The sequence below is a fragment of the Barbatula barbatula genome (assembly GCF_947034865.1).
Source record: "Barbatula barbatula genome assembly, chromosome: 1".
Classification (NCBI taxonomy): Eukaryota; Metazoa; Chordata; class Actinopteri; order Cypriniformes; family Nemacheilidae; genus Barbatula; species Barbatula barbatula.
The window spans coordinates 21,172,439-21,190,705 of NC_136766.1; the positions used below are offsets into that span (position 1 = coordinate 21,172,439).

Sequence of the window (18,267 nt, forward strand, 5' to 3'; positions counted from 1 at the left end):
TGAATTGTAATGTATGAATACTGCATATTAGAGTAAAAAACATATAACACTTAACAATACATCATCATTTTTAAGAGTATTACAGTAATGTGAATTGGATGGAATGCAAAAAAATGTTCTGTTCTTGACGTGTTTCATGAAACACTTGTAGCACTTCGCCTTGTGGCTGATCAGTTCACATATGTTCTACAGCATGATTTGGTGCTTCTTTGTCCCTCAGACATTGATGAGTGTGAAGTCCACAACGGTGGCTGTGACCATTACTGCCGGAACACCATCGGCAGCTTTGAGTGTAGCTGTCGAAAAGGCTTCAAGCTGCTGACGGACGAGCGTTCATGCCAGGGTAGGACACTCTGTTCTTCCTCTACATATCCCGTACGACAGAGAAACTGCCAGGGGGTTGCTGTTTGTACCCGTGTGTTTGTAGCTAGACTAGGAGATAAGACTGGGAGTCTCTTAAAGTGTGCCAGTATCGACTTGCAAGATTCCTTTGAAGATCCTTAACACAGGCAAACTGTATTCTTAAAGGCTAAGCATAATTCTCATCGTCTAAGCACACAGACAACCCCCTCTCCTTGATGCGAGACTCGCTGTTAATAATCAGACCACCAATGAATCAACAGTGAATCTTTGAACACAAAATGAGCGTTAATGTGGGTTTGTTTCTAGACATCGACGAGTGCTTTTTTGAGAGGACATGTGAGCACACTTGTGTAAACTCACCCGGCAGCTTCCAGTGCGTGTGCAACAAGGGATACACTCTCTATGGCCTCGCCCATTGTGGAGGTATGGATACAAACAGCTAGAGGAAGTGAAGTGATGTTGACTTTTAAAGCTTCTTGATGAAAATCAGTTTTGGTGTTCCCTCCATTCTTAGATATAAACGAATGCAGTTTGAACAACGGAGGTTGTGAGCACACCTGTGAGAACACTTTGGGAAGCTTCGAGTGCCACTGTCATGCTGGTTACAAACTGCACTGGAACAAGAAAGACTGTATCGGTAAGATCAGCCTCAGTGAATCTGAATGCTGGGTTTTACTATCTGATGTTAGCTTAGATGGAAAACACCTCAGGTTTTCATCCCTAGGCGTTAAAAACAGGAGATACTTTGAGGTACTTTCTGTTCTCAGTCTGGCTCTCACTATCTGTGCCACTGCTGACCAACCAGACATCAAGTAATGTCGAACTCAAAACTTGTATGTGGTTGGTATGTAGCGTATAATGTATATTGTATGTTGACATATATACATTCTTCTATCTGTTGTGTTCGGCTTCTGAACCTTAACATGCTGCATGGTTGATCTTTTTGACTGCTTTTTTCTCTTCAAATCAGTCCTTCCACATCTCTCAGCTTGTGTACTGTACTTTTAAGCATTGTGATTTTCACATTCAGAAGCAGAGGACTCTACCGCCGTGCCACCACCTGCCAGACCCACTCTCAACTGCAGCAAGCAGGGAGGAGGTGAGCACTGCTTCCTGACCTGCCAGTCTCAGGTTCATATCAGCAGTGGTGAGTTTACATTCACGCCCTGGCCTGTACTTCACACATTTTACATATTTTCTGACACTTTACCTTCATCTGTAGGAGCTCAGGATTCATACACAGTGACCTGTGGCATGCCCCTGCCCTGCCTTGCTGGAGGACATTGGAAAGAGAACGGGTCATACTGCCCAGGTGAGTGCATCTTTGTGCTGGTTTTCATGCTCACTGTTTTAAAGGCATCTTGTGCACAAAAGAATAAAAAAAAGGAAAGCAAAAATAAGCATAAAGGTTTAATGATAGGGGTCAGTTCTCAAATGCCCTGATATTTTAATAAAATTATAATAAAACAAATAATAAGAATAAATTAAATATTCACAAATGTTATTTTAAAAAGTATGTAATGTCATGCTTCCGTTAGTATACAGTACATGTTATTGTAACAGATTGTTGCTATACAACAGAACCAGCAGGTGTATAGATAGACTGAACTTTATTATGAATAATGGTTTTATTTATTATAGGGTCAAAGATTGCATGTGCTGTGTGTAAAGCTTGTGGTGTTGCCATTCCTCTGACAGGTTCTGGAATCAAAACCATTGCCACCTTTAAATCTGGACCGGGGAAATGCAATCTAAAGCGCAGTCAGGAAAATCTTGCACAGAGCTTCAAAACGGCTCTATCAGGTACTGGCCTTACAATTCTCACAATATCTCCCAGCTGAAATGACAACCAAAGTGTTGACATCAATGAAATGCTGTCAAATTGTAAGCTTGATCCCAATCCAAAACTACCTTTCAGCAGGCCGAATTTGTAAGAATAAAAAGGCATTTTTCATTCAGTTTAATCCTTAAAAAGTAGACAAAAACAACGTACCCAAAGCTGGCATGATTTATAAAACATTAATGGTTCTCATTATGGTGTGCTCAGGAAACGGATTTCTACACATTGTCCAGCAGTGTTAAAAATGTTAGATCAAATTAACCATGGCATGCCTTTCAACAGATCCCTGCCGAGGCCATTAATCACACAGATCGCTGATCAGTCTCAGTGTTTATCCTTCAATGTCAAATTCTTTAAAACCTTAGAGAGATTTTATTTCCTGTTTAAATCCTCCTGAGTCTGTATTTTGAAATCCATTCCATTTTCTTTTAATATTTACTCAGATAAAAGAGCCACAGAGAATGTCCAGTTCAGCTTTGTTAGCCTGCACTGTGCCTCTTCAAGCAGACAGCCACGCAGTCGCCACGGGCGGAAGGCTGGCGAGGAGGAGGGGTCGTCCATTACTGCCCTGTTTGAGCTGGACGTGAACCTGGAGGAGGTAACAGGTTGGTTTGCTGCACTGCATGCGTGCCGCTCGCTTACATCTCACCTCTGCTTCTGCTGTTATGTTACTAAAACAAGCCAAAGGTGAAAGTATCTCCTGATTTGTGTGTGAATATGAGTTCTACATTCAAAATGTGTGCATGTAAGGAAAGAATATGTGTGTGTCGTAGTGGACAAGAAGATATGGTATTCATTATTTCTCCCAGTAGAGGGGTGTGACCTGGCATGCGCTCGACGACGCTCTGAGAAGCGGCTTAGGAAAACCATCCGCACTCTTCGTAAATCCATTAACCGGGAGCAGTTCCACCTCCACTTCGCTGGATCAGAGTACGAGCTCTCCAAGAAACTCGTCCGAACAGCTGACACGCACGAGAACTGCGGCACGGGACAGGTTCTGCTGGACAAAAGATGTGGTGAGTGGACAGTGATGCTAAACATTTGAAAATGTTTGTTTTGTGCTACTTGCTTGTTGGTAACCTGCTATTGCTTAAAGAATGAAAAGATTTCATAAGATTCCCATATGGATAACATAATTTGCTTTCTTTTGCCAAATATCATTAGCCCTTATTTATGTTGGTTGTGCTCCAGTTAAGTGATTATGTCTCGCTGGAATGAATCTGTAAAATCCAGCTCAGTATTGCAACATTCTAGAGTTTTTGGACCGAAAAGTAGATTTGGCGTCAGCGCGGGCCAGATTACTGACATATTAGGTGTTAAATAGTTGAATATGAATGGTGAGAGAAAGTCGCCATGAGTTCTATTAAAGCGTGTCAAAACTTTGGGGATGAAGAGAGCGTAAGTGTTGGCTGCTATTGGCTCTTACAGCTAAAAGCTGTTCCAATCTACAATTACACATTGTGAAGGTTGTGACAGACATACTTCAGGTCAACTAGGTACATTATCTTCTCCACTTGGCAACTTCTTTAGTCTTCTTTACACTCTAGAATAAACAACTTGAACTCTTTGTCTGGGCGACTCATTGTCTTTAACATTATCTCATTGCCTCCATTGTCTTTAACATAGGGCACCAGAAACCTTTCAAAGATGTCTTTTTTAAGGTCTTTTAAGGTTGTTTGTCCTCTTTTATGGTGGCAAAGTCCATTATCTTCTAAAGGCTCAGTATCACGGGTATAGGAGACAAAGCAGAGCTTTTTGGTTATAGGCTCTTAGGTTTTTTGGTCTCTCGAAAAGTATTTGTAAATGCATTTTTCAATGTGTTTGCTCACTTTGCAATATCATAACACTTAGCTCCGTTATGTTTCGTATAAGTGTCGAAAACGGATAATTCTCGGGAGAAATAAAAGCAGAAACAAAGGAGATGGTTATTGAGAATCACTTCGAGTATATAGCCATGCAATAAAGGAATAAATGTGAATAGCATAGCTCATATAATATGATCTCGGATGAATTTGATAAGAATTGATGTTAACGTAATTATTGTAGACATTGTTCTGATATGGGGAGAAAACGCAGAAGTCTTTTTCTCAGGGGAAATATCTGAGAAACAAGGCAATTTGCTCTCCACTTAATCGTACTGCTGTTGAAGGAAAGGGTTGAGATATTAAAGAGGTCTCATTTGTGATTTTAATTTCCTTTGGGCCTATTTGAATCCCAGATGAGTCAAAAACACAGTGAGAGTTTCCATAAAGATGTTCCTTGGAATTCCTGTAAGTGTATTTTTGTCAGAGCCAAGCTCCATATCATTATTTTGTCGTTGCCTGTTGTTATTTTGCCATAATATTTGGAGTTGTAGTGGTAACTTTTTCTGTCAATCTCAGGATTGCTGGGTTTCGAGTATCTATTTTAACTGAGTGGATTTATTCTCCACTGAAGACTGAGAGTGGAGGGAAGTGAGAAAATGTGAGACTGCCCCCTTCTCATTGTTTTACAAATCACAAGTCCGACTAAAAGCAATAAAGCCTCAAACCAAGCTTTACTTCTCCGTTGAATTTAACACGGTTTAAAAGCAATGCCAAGGTAAGTTGTATATGCTTGCTTGCCAATATAGGTAATTAATTGAATACATCTGAATGTAGCGCTGTACGTTTTCACAAGGCAAACTACAGTCATCTCAGAAGCAGACATACAATTAAGGTACACAAACTCGCAATGTCCAAGTGCCAGCTAAACCGAGCTTTGACTCGGGCTCAAAAAAGAAGTATATTTTCCCCCGATCTGGCCTCCCCCACTGGCTCACCTCACTAGATGCAGTTTAGCCTTTTCAGTTTGCCTACTCCATTGTAAATCCCAGTGGGGCTTGTTCAAGCCACTGGAGTAAGTGGGCAAAAATCCCCACTTCAACACTTTCATAGCTTCTCGCATACGTTTTCTTTTTAACCCCTTAAGGGTCACCAAAACACTGCTTATCATAACAATTTTTATTTAAAATTATGAGTACAGTACACTTATATATTGTCATTAAATAGACAAATATTGAATTGTTAATGCCACTTTTTATTATATGTTAATTCACCAAACACGCATGCGGATTAACTAATAAAACAGCAGATTTTGTCCTCTCATGTGACGTTTCCACTCCTGTCCATAAATGTGCTACGTTATTGTTTGGTTGTTTGTTTTTGTAGGGGGTATGCTTTAGAGGGATGTTTATTCAAGCAAGCAGTTTAAGTGCCAAATTCCTCCTTAGGCAGGGCCACTCTGCGTGACCCCAGCCAGCGAGCAGCTCAAGAGAATTGACTTCAGCGACACCATGGGAATCAATTAGCATCAGCTGTTTGGGCCCCTGCCTGATAGGTGCAAGGAGCGATTGGACCCCGCTGAATGGGGCGATTCACAATCCTGACCCCTTTTATTGGGTTCAGCTCCTTACCACTGTGATACCATAGTGTTTGCCTATGTCATCAAATAGGCAAAAGCCGGGAGACTTGAATAGAGGTGAAAGGTCCTTTAAACCTCTTTGGGGCCATCAATTCGAGGATTCAATGGAATCGTCGCTTTGCATTTGAAAGGCTTCAAGGTTTTCTTCTCTCTCTCCATCTCTCACTCTCTTCCTCTCCTCTCTCGCTCTCTCGCTCTGTCAAAGAAAAGCCGCCCAGGACAATGTGACTGTGGCTCCTCATGGTCATTCAGGATTAACAAAAGAGGGGAAAAAATGAACTGCTCTTCAGAGAATTACATTTTCTTCTTCTCTTGGAAAATCGGGCAATTTGCTGAGGCGCACGTAATTGCCATGCAGTTTAAGCCTTTGTGGAATTAGCCATCATTACCATAAACTGGAGTAAGAGTTTCGTCTAAATTCTCCTGTCGGTTGGATGTTTGCGCAGAGACAGCGAGATGAAAGTAAAGTTTCCAAATTACCAAGCACCAAATTTACTTGGTTAAAAGGCCGAACTGTTCCAGAGGGTAGCTTTTTTTAGAGATAAGTGTGTGTGCTAAACACCTTTGAAATCCTCACTATAAATCAGAGCTGTTTCTAAAGTAAACATTAAAAAGACGGTGTTCCACTCCCTTTAATCAGACATCATAGGTTTATGTGAGGTAAGAGGCAAATACCCCTTTGAGCGTGTTCAGAATATGCTTTGGTGAGGTGAAGGTGCGCTTATAATAGGATTGTGTATGCTTGTGAGGGCTGTTTGATGTCGGGCACCCGGCAGCTGTGCAAAGCCTTAGTTCTCTTATTTGTTTGAATTTTTGGCATAGCTGCAACGGGTCGATTTGCAGCACCCCTTTAGCGGCTTAATGCAAGGCCCTTGTTGTTAAAGTGTTCCAGGATTAGCTTCTGTCTGACCACGTTTCTCTCCGTGTTAGTCAAATGCAGGGTTGGCACGTACTACGACGGAGAACAGGGAAGGTGCTTCCTTTGCCCCCCCGGGACGTACCAGGATGAAGAGGGACAGGTGTCGTGCGACGTGTGCCCGGGACCTGAGGGCAGGGGAATCCCGAGAACCGCAGGAGCACAAAACGTTTCGGAGTGCGGAGGTAAGAAGTTCAGAGACACTCTCATGAACAAACATGTCTGGGAACTTTCCACCATCACACGCTCTCAATTAAGGTTACATTTTTACAGATTTTTTAATTGAACAAACAAAATAAAGTCCCCTGTTTCTGCACAAATTTTAAAGAATATCCTGGTTTCTCATTTCCATCTAATAATTGTTTTAACTTTTTATATACATTTACATTTGACTAACACAGTGGTTGATGAGATTCCCCCCTTCAATGTAAAGCGCTTTGAGTGCCCAGAAAAATGCTTGGTTTGGTCACCAGACGGGTGATAACCCATTACATTGTCTTCAAGGATCATAAGCTTTAACACAACATTCAGTTCATACGAATTTTTGGCTTCTTTTATAATACGATTATGCTTCTTTATGCGATTTTGGAGATTGACAGCTCCCATCTCCATTCAATCTCATAATGTGAACATCCCAGCCTGGATATTCTTTAAATATTTACCTTTTGTGTTTCATATCTTATTCGTATCTTATTATGTTCATACTTCATAAGACCAAGTTACTGATGACAGAATTTGTATTTTTGGGAGAACTGTTCTTTAAAGGTCTTGAAAGGAGATAATATGAATCATATCCTGTTTTTTGTTTATGCAGTTGGCAGGAAGCATACCTGTATTGATAAAATCTCTCTGACACATAGCTTGCTAAGCTTGAGTTGAGTTTATGTGATTGTGCAAGTGTTTTTGTGTATGATGGGAGTGGTCATTTCATGCAGTCCTGCAAATCCTCAAATGTCTGATCCATTCACACCAACAAAGAATTCCAGGTCTTGTGTGAAGAAAAAAGGCACCACCATGTTTCTGCTCGGCAAACAGTGTTATCAGAGGCACATTGCCACCAAGGCCCAGATGCTGTCTTTTGATTTAAGCTGATAGACACAACAGAAGGAGCTATTAGGGCCAGTCTCACTGGCAGCCCATTTATTGTGGTCACAAGAACGTTGAGGGAAAGCCTGCAGTGTCTTAGATAATGAACTTGCATGACATCATTGTCGTTTGCTTTTGCTGGAAGGCAATAAAGCACTCAACTGTGTGAAGTCAGCTGGTTTGTTTGGCATTGTCTTAACGTTTTGTTGATCCTAGGTCAGTGTCGTCCTGGTCACTTCTCTCGGGATGGGTTTGTGCCTTGTATGGGTTGCCCACAAGGAACTTATCAGCCTGAGATGGGCCGCACATCCTGTTTCACATGTGGAGGAAGCCTCACAACCAAATATGAAGGTGCGGTGTCATTCCAGGATTGTGAGACTAAAGGTGAGAATACCACAACTTTCCTATGCTGCAACAGACATTTACATTATCAGTATTTTATTTCTGTTGATAAAGAAAACCTAGACATAAGAAACAAAATTGTGTAATATAATACCAATTGTAAACTATTTCTATAGAACCATACATTTGACTAAATGTAGTGATGTCTATTGTTAAAAAAATGAATTGATTCAAGATATAATGTCTTAATACCGTATATCTAATTTATATATTTTGCATAAAGTATTTTTATGACCTTTATATCCGTTTTATATACTTTAAAAAGAGAAGCGCAAAAACTTTGGTTAAACTCCGGAGGTCATATCATATCAGTTGTCTAGAATGGTGTTATTTATATGAAATATTATATAATGTACCCAGCATGTTTCCCTACAGTCCAGTGCTCCCCAGGACATTACTACAACACTAGCACCCATCGATGTATTCGTTGCCCAGGTGGAACCTATCAGATGGAGTTTGGTCAGAACTATTGCATTGCATGCCCTGGAAACACTACCACTGATTTCGATGGCTCAACAAACATAATGCAGTGCAAAAGTAAGCAAACCATCTGAGCTTTTCGTGAACTAAAAAAAATGTATGTAAAGAAAAAAGTGAATTAATTATACATGAATATGTCTCCAACAATATATGTATATATGTTTTCGTTTGTGTGTTAACCTCTCAGACAGGCACTGTGGAGGAGAGCTCGGAGAATACAATGGCTATATTGAATCTCCCAACTACCCTGGCAACTACCCAGCCAACATCGAGTGCACCTGGACCATCACCCCTCCTCCCAAGCGCAGAATCCTGGTCGTTGTACCTGAGATCTACCTTCCCATTGAAGATGAATGTGGGGACTATTTGGTCATGCGAAAGAGCTGTAAGTGTTGCAAGACTGTGATTTGGTGTGAATCTGTTTGCTCCTGGATATCCAGCTGAGTGATAAGGAATACACGTGTAAGGAAATGGGGGAGGAGCCACATGATGGGCTCATTAGCTCCTTCATCTCCTGCTGCTTGAATAAGCCACTGAAAGAAGTTTCTTTACTGTTCCCATAGCTCTGCCCAATTCAGTGACGACCTATGAAACATGCCAGACATATGAGCGGCCCATCGCCTTCACCTCCCGTTCCAAGAAGCTCTGGATTCAGTTCCGCTCCAATGAAGGAAACAGTGTAAAAGGCTTTCAAGTGCCTTATGTTACCTATGATGGTGAGAGCTGAATTGCTGATGCTTTATTAGCATGGATGTTTGTACTGTATTATGGGCAGTATATGTTAAACTGTGTGATGTCGTTTCTTCAGAGGACTACCAGGAGCTTATTGAGGACATTGTTCGGGATGGAAGATTATATGCTTCTGAGAATCATCAAGAAATTCTGAAGGTATAGTGGAAAGGTTTTTTTTTACTTTATTTTTAATGTTTATTAAAACAGTTAATGGGACAAGGACTGGGTAACTACGGGTCCCAGTAGTGAAAATGGGACAGTAGCGCCACCATGTGGAAGATATCTGATGTATATTGTCACATTTTCTGTGCAGGACAAGAAGCTTATGAAGGCTCTATTTGATGTCCTTGCCCATCCACAAAACTTCTTCAACTACACTGCACAAGAGTCTAGAGAAATGTTCCCCAAATCCTTTATCAGATTCCTCCGCTCCAAGGTTTTACGATTTCTACGTCCCTGATTTTTTTGAGAAATAACCTTTTGGAATTAACATTTGGTGCTCCAATCAAACTTTAAATAATGAATCTGGAACAAATATCCTTCCTTGGCTATCTGCATGTTCTGCGTGGATTAATAAATCTCTCCTGGACTTGATGAGAAGAAAACTCATGAGAGATGAGAAGTTTCCTGGGAGAATCTTACTCTGGAGGAAATGTAACTCTTTTTTTCCCCTCCAGTGAATGTATATGAAGCTGCCGTTTTACGATAACAATATGAGTCAAAGAAAGTCATGCTTCTGTCATACGTTTATATCCCAGAGGTCGCTGTGTTGCTCAAATATGTTAAATATTGCCTGCATTATCGTTAAATACAAAATTATAAAGCGTTTAAAATGAAGAAGTGACTACATATTGTAGGTTTTAAGAAACCTGATTATAATTTGTTTTTAAATGTGTTGTCCACCTTATTTTTGATACTTTAGAGCACTACAACGAATGTAGTGAAAGTTAAAGCAGTTAAAGTTTTATTTGAGCCTAAATATGTTGTACATTATGTAAAAATTAGGATAAGCTCTCATGTTACTGGATTGTATTTTTTGCATTGTAGCCTTCTTTAATACATGAGTTTATATTTTTTATTTGTTTTACAGTAAGAAACTTTAGGTGTGCAAAATATTAACAGTGGTACTGGTTAGACATTATGATCATTTGGTTTATCACACACACACAAAATCACCGAAGCTGATTTTTAGATGAAAAGGCTCCTGATGTACGATTGTTTACCCATTGATGACATGCAGAGTAAATTAAATGTTTATATTTTTATGTTTGTACATCTAACATGTAAATAAACAAACACACTCATGTTTTGTTGTATCAGTCAAATTCCACAGATTCCACGGATTGCAATGCGTGAGGTTACATTGTAGTGGATGACGTTTTAGAGAAATACATTTGATGCCATCTTTAAAAAACGCCTAAAAACGCATCTCTTCCGTCAACACGTCGCTGATTAATTTTTCCTTACTCTCTTCCATTTCCTTCTTAAAAAAAACTACAAAGCTCACTTTTCTTAGCTTTGTATACTGTGCTAGGCTTTAATGGACTAGTTTTGATGCACTTATGTATTTTGTTGCCTATGTTGTTATAATTGCTTCCAATGTTTCCTCATCTGTAAATCGCTTTGGATAAAAGCGTCTGCTAAATGTAAATGTACAAGTGAATTTCCGATTAGGCTCTTGTACTGTAATTTTGCATGAGGTTACATTGTAGTTTGATGACCTTTTAGAGAAATACATTTGATGTACAAGTGAATTTCCGATTACGCTCTTGCACTGTAATTTTGGGAAACATAAAAACAGTGCGTCATACAGGTTACGTGGATTGAGGCGTACAATATGACGTAATCAGCACCTTGATTTGTTCGCGTTTCACTTCATGCGGCGATGCGCAAACTTATCAGCGTATGACGACAAAGTACTGCGAGAGCGATTCGATAGCATAGAAAGCAGCTTACTCTCGCGGTCTCTAAGATCATAGGCCGATTAGTCTGCGCAACCCCGCATGAAGTGAACGCACAATTTGCATGAAAGAGTGGTTCCTACTCACGTGTTTCCGGAGGGATGAGCTAATGCGCGTACCGGCTGCTGATGGTCAGCTGATGTGTCGGACTGTACCCATCCCACACGTATTGTTTTGTTGACGTTTCTCTGGACCAAAAGAGTTGCATGCGCTGTAACATTAATATTAATATATTATTCTGGGACACCTGTCTTCAGCATTTAACAATATTGGCAGGGCGTACTTGATAATGTCTCCACTGACTTCAACAGCCGCTGTCAATCTGTTGACGTTTTCTTCGCTCGTTTGCTTTCTTCTGATATCATCAGGACAACTCTCAGAAGCCAAGGTGAGTTATAATACTTTGCATTTGTATTATAATAATACTTTGCATTTGTATTATAAGACACGTCCACTGTGGTCATATAAGTTTGACGTGGTGTTATCGTAACGTCACTGTTTTGCTGTGTTAGCTAGCAATGCTAACTAGCCGCTAACATGTTTCTGTTCTTCGAGAAGATAACACAGTTATATACATGAACAATAAATACACGAATGGATAAACATATTCATGTTATCTAAGATAGGTTAATGAAATATCTAAACTGTAAACAGCATAGTTACCTGTGTCATTGGAGTGTTGCCTTCATGTCGATCATGTAATGAACATAAAGTTTTATATTTGTGATCGCGTTTCATAGAATTCAGAAGACATCAGATGTAAATGTATATGTCCGCCCTACAAGGAAACTGAGGGACGGATCTACAATCAAAACGTTTCTCTAAAGGACTGGTAAATGATTTACTTCATTTAACGTGTGCGTGTGTACAGCCCGTCAGTAAGTTACTCCAGTTCACTGAATTCATCCTTTAACTCATCCTTTTTCTCAGCAATTGCCTTCATGTGGTGGAGCCAATGCCTGTTGATGGTAAAGATGTGGAAGCATACTGTTTACGCTGTGAATGTAAATATGAAGAAAGAAGCTCTGGAACAATCAAAGTGAGTACTGGGTCTTTTATAAATGACATGAGTCTTTGTATCATGAACCACGTAGAAGGTGACTGTACTTTTAGTTTATACAGCAATAGGAATAGTTATTACAAAAAGGAAGTTCTGTCATGATGTGCTTCCCCTTATTGATACAAACCCATATGACCTCCTTGCTGTAGTAAGAAACAAAATCATGCTAAATATCCAGCACACAGAAATACATTTATTAGTTGTGGACATTTCTATAGAGAACTGTCACGTATAGGGCAGACATGAGCTGTGTCCCAATTCGAATGACTCTGTCTTTAAAGGACTCAGAAGTTCACAAAGCGAACTGAAATGAACTATTGCCTGGTGACAGAAGCGGGACACAGCAGATACGTTTTTGACTTTTTAAAGCAAATACGGAGACTTAATCATATATTAGAGAATATTATGTTTTTATGTAGATCCAAACAGCCCAACTCTAACCTTCAAAATGAAAATTCTTTCATCATTTACAAATTTCATTTGTCATTTCAAACCATTACTTTTTTTCTTCCGCAGAACACGAAAGAAGATTTTTTTTAAGAATGTTGTTAACAGCCCCCCATTTTCTTGCATTGGTTACAATAGAAGTGAAGGGGGGTTGGGGGGGGGCTGTGTTGTTCTGTTACCAACATTTTTCAAAATATCTTCTTTTGTGTTCTTCAGAAGAAACAAAGTCATGGTTTGAAATGACAAGAGGGTATGTAAATAATGACAGCGTTTTTATTTTGAAGGTGAACTACTCATTTAACCAACTTTAACATTATGGTGCATTATTGTGTCTTGCATTTCTAATGAACAACATTATATGTAAGGGATAATGTACAGGCAGCCGGTTGTTATCACAGAAATAAGCCCTGATGGTGTGATCAGGACCTGACCCGAAGCACAGGGTCTCGTATCACACTGAAGGCTGTAGTCACCGCCCATCTATGCCACCAATATTGTCAATCCTTGTTTGTTCGCACACTATAAATCTAGAATACTCATTATCCAATTTATTTGTTATAGCTGTGTTGCTTACATCATACCAATGTTTTTACCCGTCTACTGATTTTAATTGTAACAGTAGCAAACCCACAGGGAGTTTTCAGGAGTTCATTTGCACTTTAGCATTCAAAGGCTTGCAATTGGTGTGCTTAATGTGGTGTACTGAAAATTAGCTAAATAAACCAGTAGACAGTGCATTTAACATGGTAACCACTTTAATTGTTTTTGGTTTAAAAAAGTGCAATAAAATCAACTACAAATAAAATTACTTAAACAGTATACCAACAGGATCTTCTTATATGAAAAATAAATACAATTGTAATGAAAATGTAAGTAATGTTAAACTGTAATGTATTTTTAAAATCAGCTAAATAATATGTTGTGTATTATTATACATTAAGATTGCAAAGCTGTTTGCGGATGTTTAATTAAACATACTTTCCTGCTTGCTTAATTAACTAGCCTGCTAACTTTAGATTACAATATAGCTCACTGGGCTAAACTTATTTAGATTATATACATTTTCTCAACGTACCTTTATCTTGCTGTTTTTTCACAATCTCAGTTCAATTCCTTTTTCTCCCCATCAGTAGGATACGTCCTTTTTGTGACATTATTGAGATTAAATTCTTCAATCAACTTCAATAACGTCAATCAGTCATACTCTAGTCTCAGACGTCACGCCCACGATCCGTTGACTGAACGTCTGATGCTTATGGCAAACTTTTTTGGAAACACTTCAGCACGTTCGAAGTCGTCATCTGATAGATTTCTGCTAGACTTGCGTGTCGCGTTCTTTAACGGACCATGTGGAAACAACATCTGATCTAAGGAGTAAGCTGTCGTGTTTACAACGGTGCTGTAAGAATTCGTCACAATCGACTAAACGCTTAATTCTTAAAAGTATGCTAGGTTCACGGCATTAATTTATAATCGTTTGTTGCTGTTAACTTTTGACATGTTCGTGAATTTACACCGGTCAATTACTGCGGGTACATTTCCACGCCTCTAAACATTAACGTTTTTTCAATAAATAATGCATTTTGTATCAATACCCACATCCATTGAAATATTATATAAACATACGATGTCAAGAGATTTTTGGGGGAGTCTTTTTGAGAGTCTTGGGGGCCCCCTGGTGGCCACAGGGGCCCTAGCAGCCGCTTAGTTGACTTATGCCTTGGAGGCTCTAATGGCAGCAGCATAATCCTCAATGACCCTCAAGTCAATGAATAACTTCACTGTCAGGTGATCAGTCAGTGTATAACCTGTCTATGACTGTTAGTGTATAACCTGTCTATGACTGTTAGTGTGGAATAAAAAGATAATTTAGGAAACGATTTTAACATTTCCATTTTTGCATTTTACCGCTGCTGCTATTTAAAGTGACACAATGAATCAGGATATAATTTAAAGTCCATGGCTTCCCTGGAAATCAAACATTTGACCCTGGCCTGTTAGCGCTTTGCTCGACCAGTTAAAATATAAGAACACTTTTGCAATGGTTTATAAATGTTTTGTGTTATGTTGTTTTATGGTTTATTAGAAAACCATACAATCCCTTAAAATGAACATAGTATTTGTGTGGCCCTGAAATATGTGACCTTGGTAGTTGATCTTAATCCTGGTTATAGTTTCACAGTTCTCCATGAGACGAAACATTAACTCTGTTCCTTTGTTAAAGGTATACTTTACTACCATATAAAAATCCCCCATGTTTTACTCACCCTCAAGCCCTCAATACGTGGTATTATAACTCCGCCTGTATTACTCATCATGAAGAAAGTCATATTCGGTTAGGATGCCTTGAGGGCGAGTAAAACATGAGGAAACTGTGATTTGCTAGTAAAGTATCCCTTTAAGCAAGTAGTATACATTGAACACCCTTGATATGTCTTAATAGACTATCTATTTTGCAGGTCACCATTATTATTTACCTGTCTATTCTGGGACTTCTACTGTTGTATATGGTCTATCTGACACTTTTGGAGCCAATGTTGAAGAGAAGACTATTTGGCCATTCACAGCTCATTCAGAGTGATGATGAGGTTGGAGTAAGTGGATATTAATGTTCTCCTACGATTCGTCCGTTTTATAACTACAATATATTAATATAGATGTAAATGTAAATATGTTAGTTTAACATACATTTGCATATCAGTTTTATTGAATGAATGTAAATGAAAAGATGTGGCCAAGCTGTGTCTTTAATGGTAGCACTCCCAATCTCTGATGCAATATAAATGTAATAACTTTTAATGTTACAGGACCAGCAGCCCTTCGCTAATGCCCATGATGTGCTTTCTCGCTCTCGCTCAAGTTCCAACATGCTTAACAAAGTGGAGCATGCTCAACAGCGTTGGAGGAGGCAGGTTCAAGAACAGCGCAAGTCTGTCTTTGACCGCCATGTGGTGCTCAGCTAAAAGCACTTGCAGTCTGGACTGTCATGAATGGGCTCTGGTACTGTGCTCAAGGCTGAGTCTTCTTCATAGTGTTGAATACTCCCTAGTGCCCATGTCTAACATTGTTTGTGTGTATGTTTTTTGTGTAGGTTACTCGTTTTGATCAATAAGTGAGAGAGAACCTTTTTTAATGTTTATCGGATGTCTTGCTTATGATTCAGTTGCTTCAATTTGTGTTCTTGTGTGTTCTCAAATTTTGAAGTAATACACTCCGAAATAAGCAAAAAAAGTTTACCTTCTTATGCAGTCCAGTCACACTGAAATTGATGTGGGGGATAGAAGTGCCAATTTCCTCATGAAATTAGGTGATCCATTTGTTCTGTAAATGTTTTATATAAATGTAAGAATCATTATTAATCCAACATATCAATTTTTTTGTTTATTGTACAGTGTAAAATCCCTTCTAGCACTCTTCTTTCTAACTCTTCTCTTTCTTACCTTGCGGATTGCTGTCAGCGATTATATGTGTATAATACCGTGGATGCATACTAAATTAATACTGTGGATACTATATAATCTGTGGGTGTATGTTGTCACAATCGCCCAATGGTGTGCTATTTGATGAACAACTAAATAAACCAGTTAAGTTATTTTCTAGCTTATTGTAGATTCAGGTCCAAGCTTCCTGATCCTGACTTGATGTATGAAGTACAGTACTTTACGAAGTATATCTTTTTAAAATGGCAGAATTATATTCTTTGTTAATAAGTGATCTATATTTAAATGTTCCAGGTACACGGTGAGAGCTGTTTTGACCTTCTAATTTACGGTTTGGTTAAATATACGGACCTGAAAAGGTGATTGTCGCGTTCCCGTTACTTTGCCATTTCAACGCTCTTAAACCGAACCAAAAGTGTTTAAACTTAAACAACAGGGGGCGCTGTTTAAAATGTTTTTCATTAAGGTATAATAACATTCCCACCAACAGTGTGTATTTAGCCCTTTTAACAAAATCCCGTGAGATTGTCTTCACCTATTTTAAACCTATAAAAAATATTATTGTGATGAATGTAACTAGTAACATCATAAAACAATGGGAAAGTTTGCCTCCATAAATATAACCTACATTTCTAAATGAACGCCTTGAGCTATTTAACAGAGAAGCTTGGCATTTTTATTATCTGAAAGTATTTGCAACAATAAAAGGTTAAACGTTTATACAGGCTTTGCATGTCACATTTCTCAAAGAACGGTTCTCATCATTTCCTGCACCCCCCCCCTCCTCCCAGCCCATCCAAAACTACTGAACACACCGAGCAGGAGTCAGAACTCCACTGAAAACTCACTTGCGCAAACTCACACAATGGATATGTGAACGGGTAACCTTGGCAACAGAAGCGTCGAATATTCAGATAAGGTAAGAAATGTATTATTCTGGCTCAATTGATGCACACGGGGTTTGTGCGTAGCATTTTAATGTTGATTGTTTGCGAAAGCATGACATTTCCTGGTTAATCATATTAATTGGTCTGTGTAGAGCCACGAAGAAATGTATAATGACAGAAAACATTTAATGAAGGTAATAAACTGCAAGTACACGGAGTAAGTAACTAATGCATAAATAAGAGAAAAGGTCATGTGTGTCTGGATGTGATCAATGAAACGAGGCAGTCAGAACTACAGGTGGGTCGACATTTCTTTCAGTGAGACGTAAAAGGAGGCGCATGCTGGGAGCAGTAGGTGTCTGTACTAATCATTGAAAGTTGTTTATCGTGTGCATTGGAGCATCATGTACTGCAACTGTGGTTCCGCGAATCCGAAACAAGGAGGCGCTCTTAAACCTTAAAACCACACTTTGTAGTAATGATTTTAGAATGGCAGTATAAGAGGATTAAACGCTATTGTTTTTAATAACATGTAATCTGAATACAAATAAAATCAAACCCCACTTTCTTGTTAAAATTCTTGTTTGATTAACGGTTGACTTCTAGCACTAATATAATCTGCCATTCAGATTCAATTCTTCAATAAGTGATGTTCCTACATTCTTCTTATCTCTCTGGTAAATAATACCATCTTCTGGGATTGTCTGTCCCCCAGGGCCACCGTGTGGGAAATGATTAAGGCTCTGAGATTGTGCCACGATTTCACAAATCGCTTTTTCAGTCTCTCTTTCTGTCTGTCTCCGCAAGGCCGTTCATAATTCCCCCATGACTCATCATGTTTGCTTGACAGATCTTTCTTGAATGTTTCTTTTTGATGTGTCCTTGTTTCAAATTTTATTTCTTTCATTGTACACTGCAAGGAGGGCAAGAAACTCTGGGAACACTTTCAAATGATGTCACCATGTACCGTAGGCCTATAGAGCTTACATCATAGCAAATACACATGGCGCTGTAGCCTATCATTTTAAATGCAGTTACCAGAAATATTTCGGACACTTCTGAAAATGTAAGTAGCATATGCAAATGTATAATTACTATTACATTGGATAACAAAACATCAAATTAAATGTCATGTGCAAACAAATAGACGATGACCCAGTTTCAAAGACAAACTCAGCTAATGCCTTAGTTTAATTAGGATAGGATAGACTT

At 39.0% G+C, this 18,267-nt stretch overlaps 3 protein-coding genes across 9 annotated transcripts in view; all 3 read left to right on the forward strand.

Moving 5' to 3' along the window:
• scube2 (signal peptide, CUB domain, EGF-like 2) overlaps positions 1 to 10,646 on the forward strand; it is a 16,283-nt gene extending 5,637 nt beyond the window's left edge. Inside the window, exons 9-23 of one of the 3 annotated variants that reach the window (XM_079478201.1) lie at positions 221 to 343; positions 670 to 786; positions 878 to 1,000; positions 1,394 to 1,510; positions 1,586 to 1,675; positions 2,062 to 2,166; positions 2,647 to 2,808; positions 3,016 to 3,219; positions 6,575 to 6,745; positions 7,863 to 8,030; positions 8,424 to 8,585; positions 8,716 to 8,913; positions 9,092 to 9,244; positions 9,337 to 9,416; positions 9,574 to 10,566. In XM_079478201.1, coding sequence (XP_079334327.1) covers positions 221 to 343; positions 670 to 786; positions 878 to 1,000; positions 1,394 to 1,510; positions 1,586 to 1,675; positions 2,062 to 2,166; positions 2,647 to 2,808; positions 3,016 to 3,219; positions 6,575 to 6,745; positions 7,863 to 8,030; positions 8,424 to 8,585; positions 8,716 to 8,913; positions 9,092 to 9,244; positions 9,337 to 9,416; positions 9,574 to 9,720 — 2,120 coding nt within the window. In that variant the 3' untranslated portion in view covers positions 9,721 to 10,566. Of the gene's footprint in view, positions 1 to 220; positions 344 to 669; positions 787 to 877; positions 1,001 to 1,393; positions 1,511 to 1,585; positions 1,676 to 2,061; positions 2,167 to 2,646; positions 2,809 to 3,012; positions 3,220 to 6,574; positions 6,746 to 7,862; positions 8,031 to 8,423; positions 8,586 to 8,715; positions 8,914 to 9,091; positions 9,245 to 9,336; positions 9,417 to 9,573 lie in introns of all 3 variants that reach the window. The other 2 variants (XM_079478200.1, XM_079478202.1) reach the window with 2 other exon arrangements.
• Positions 10,647 to 11,194: 548 nt separating this feature from the next.
• Positions 11,195 to 16,886, forward strand: tmem9b (TMEM9 domain family, member B). Of its 2 annotated transcripts, XM_079457810.1 has the most exons (6): positions 11,195 to 11,434; positions 11,533 to 11,609; positions 11,962 to 12,053; positions 12,152 to 12,260; positions 15,188 to 15,322; positions 15,536 to 16,886. In XM_079457810.1, the coding sequence occupies exons 1-6, from the start codon at positions 11,428 to 11,430 to the stop codon at positions 15,689 to 15,691; spliced, it is 576 nt and encodes a 191-aa protein (XP_079313936.1). In that variant the 5' UTR covers positions 11,195 to 11,427; the 3' UTR covers positions 15,692 to 16,886. The 2 variants fall into 2 exon arrangements, with proteins under 2 accessions (XP_079313936.1, XP_079313935.1); XM_079457809.1 differs by having other exon boundaries at positions 11,371 to 11,609.
• A 72-nt stretch (positions 16,887 to 16,958) lies between these two features.
• Positions 16,959 to 18,267, forward strand: part of dennd2b (DENN domain containing 2B) — a 47,069-nt gene continuing 45,760 nt past the window's right edge. For 2 of the 4 annotated variants that reach the window (XM_079462038.1, XM_079462040.1), the window contains exon 1: positions 17,010 to 17,087. The gene's annotated coding sequence lies outside the window, so the exon portion shown is untranslated. Of the gene's footprint in view, positions 17,088 to 18,267 lie in introns of all 4 variants that reach the window. The other 2 variants (XM_079462043.1, XM_079462045.1) reach the window with 2 other exon arrangements.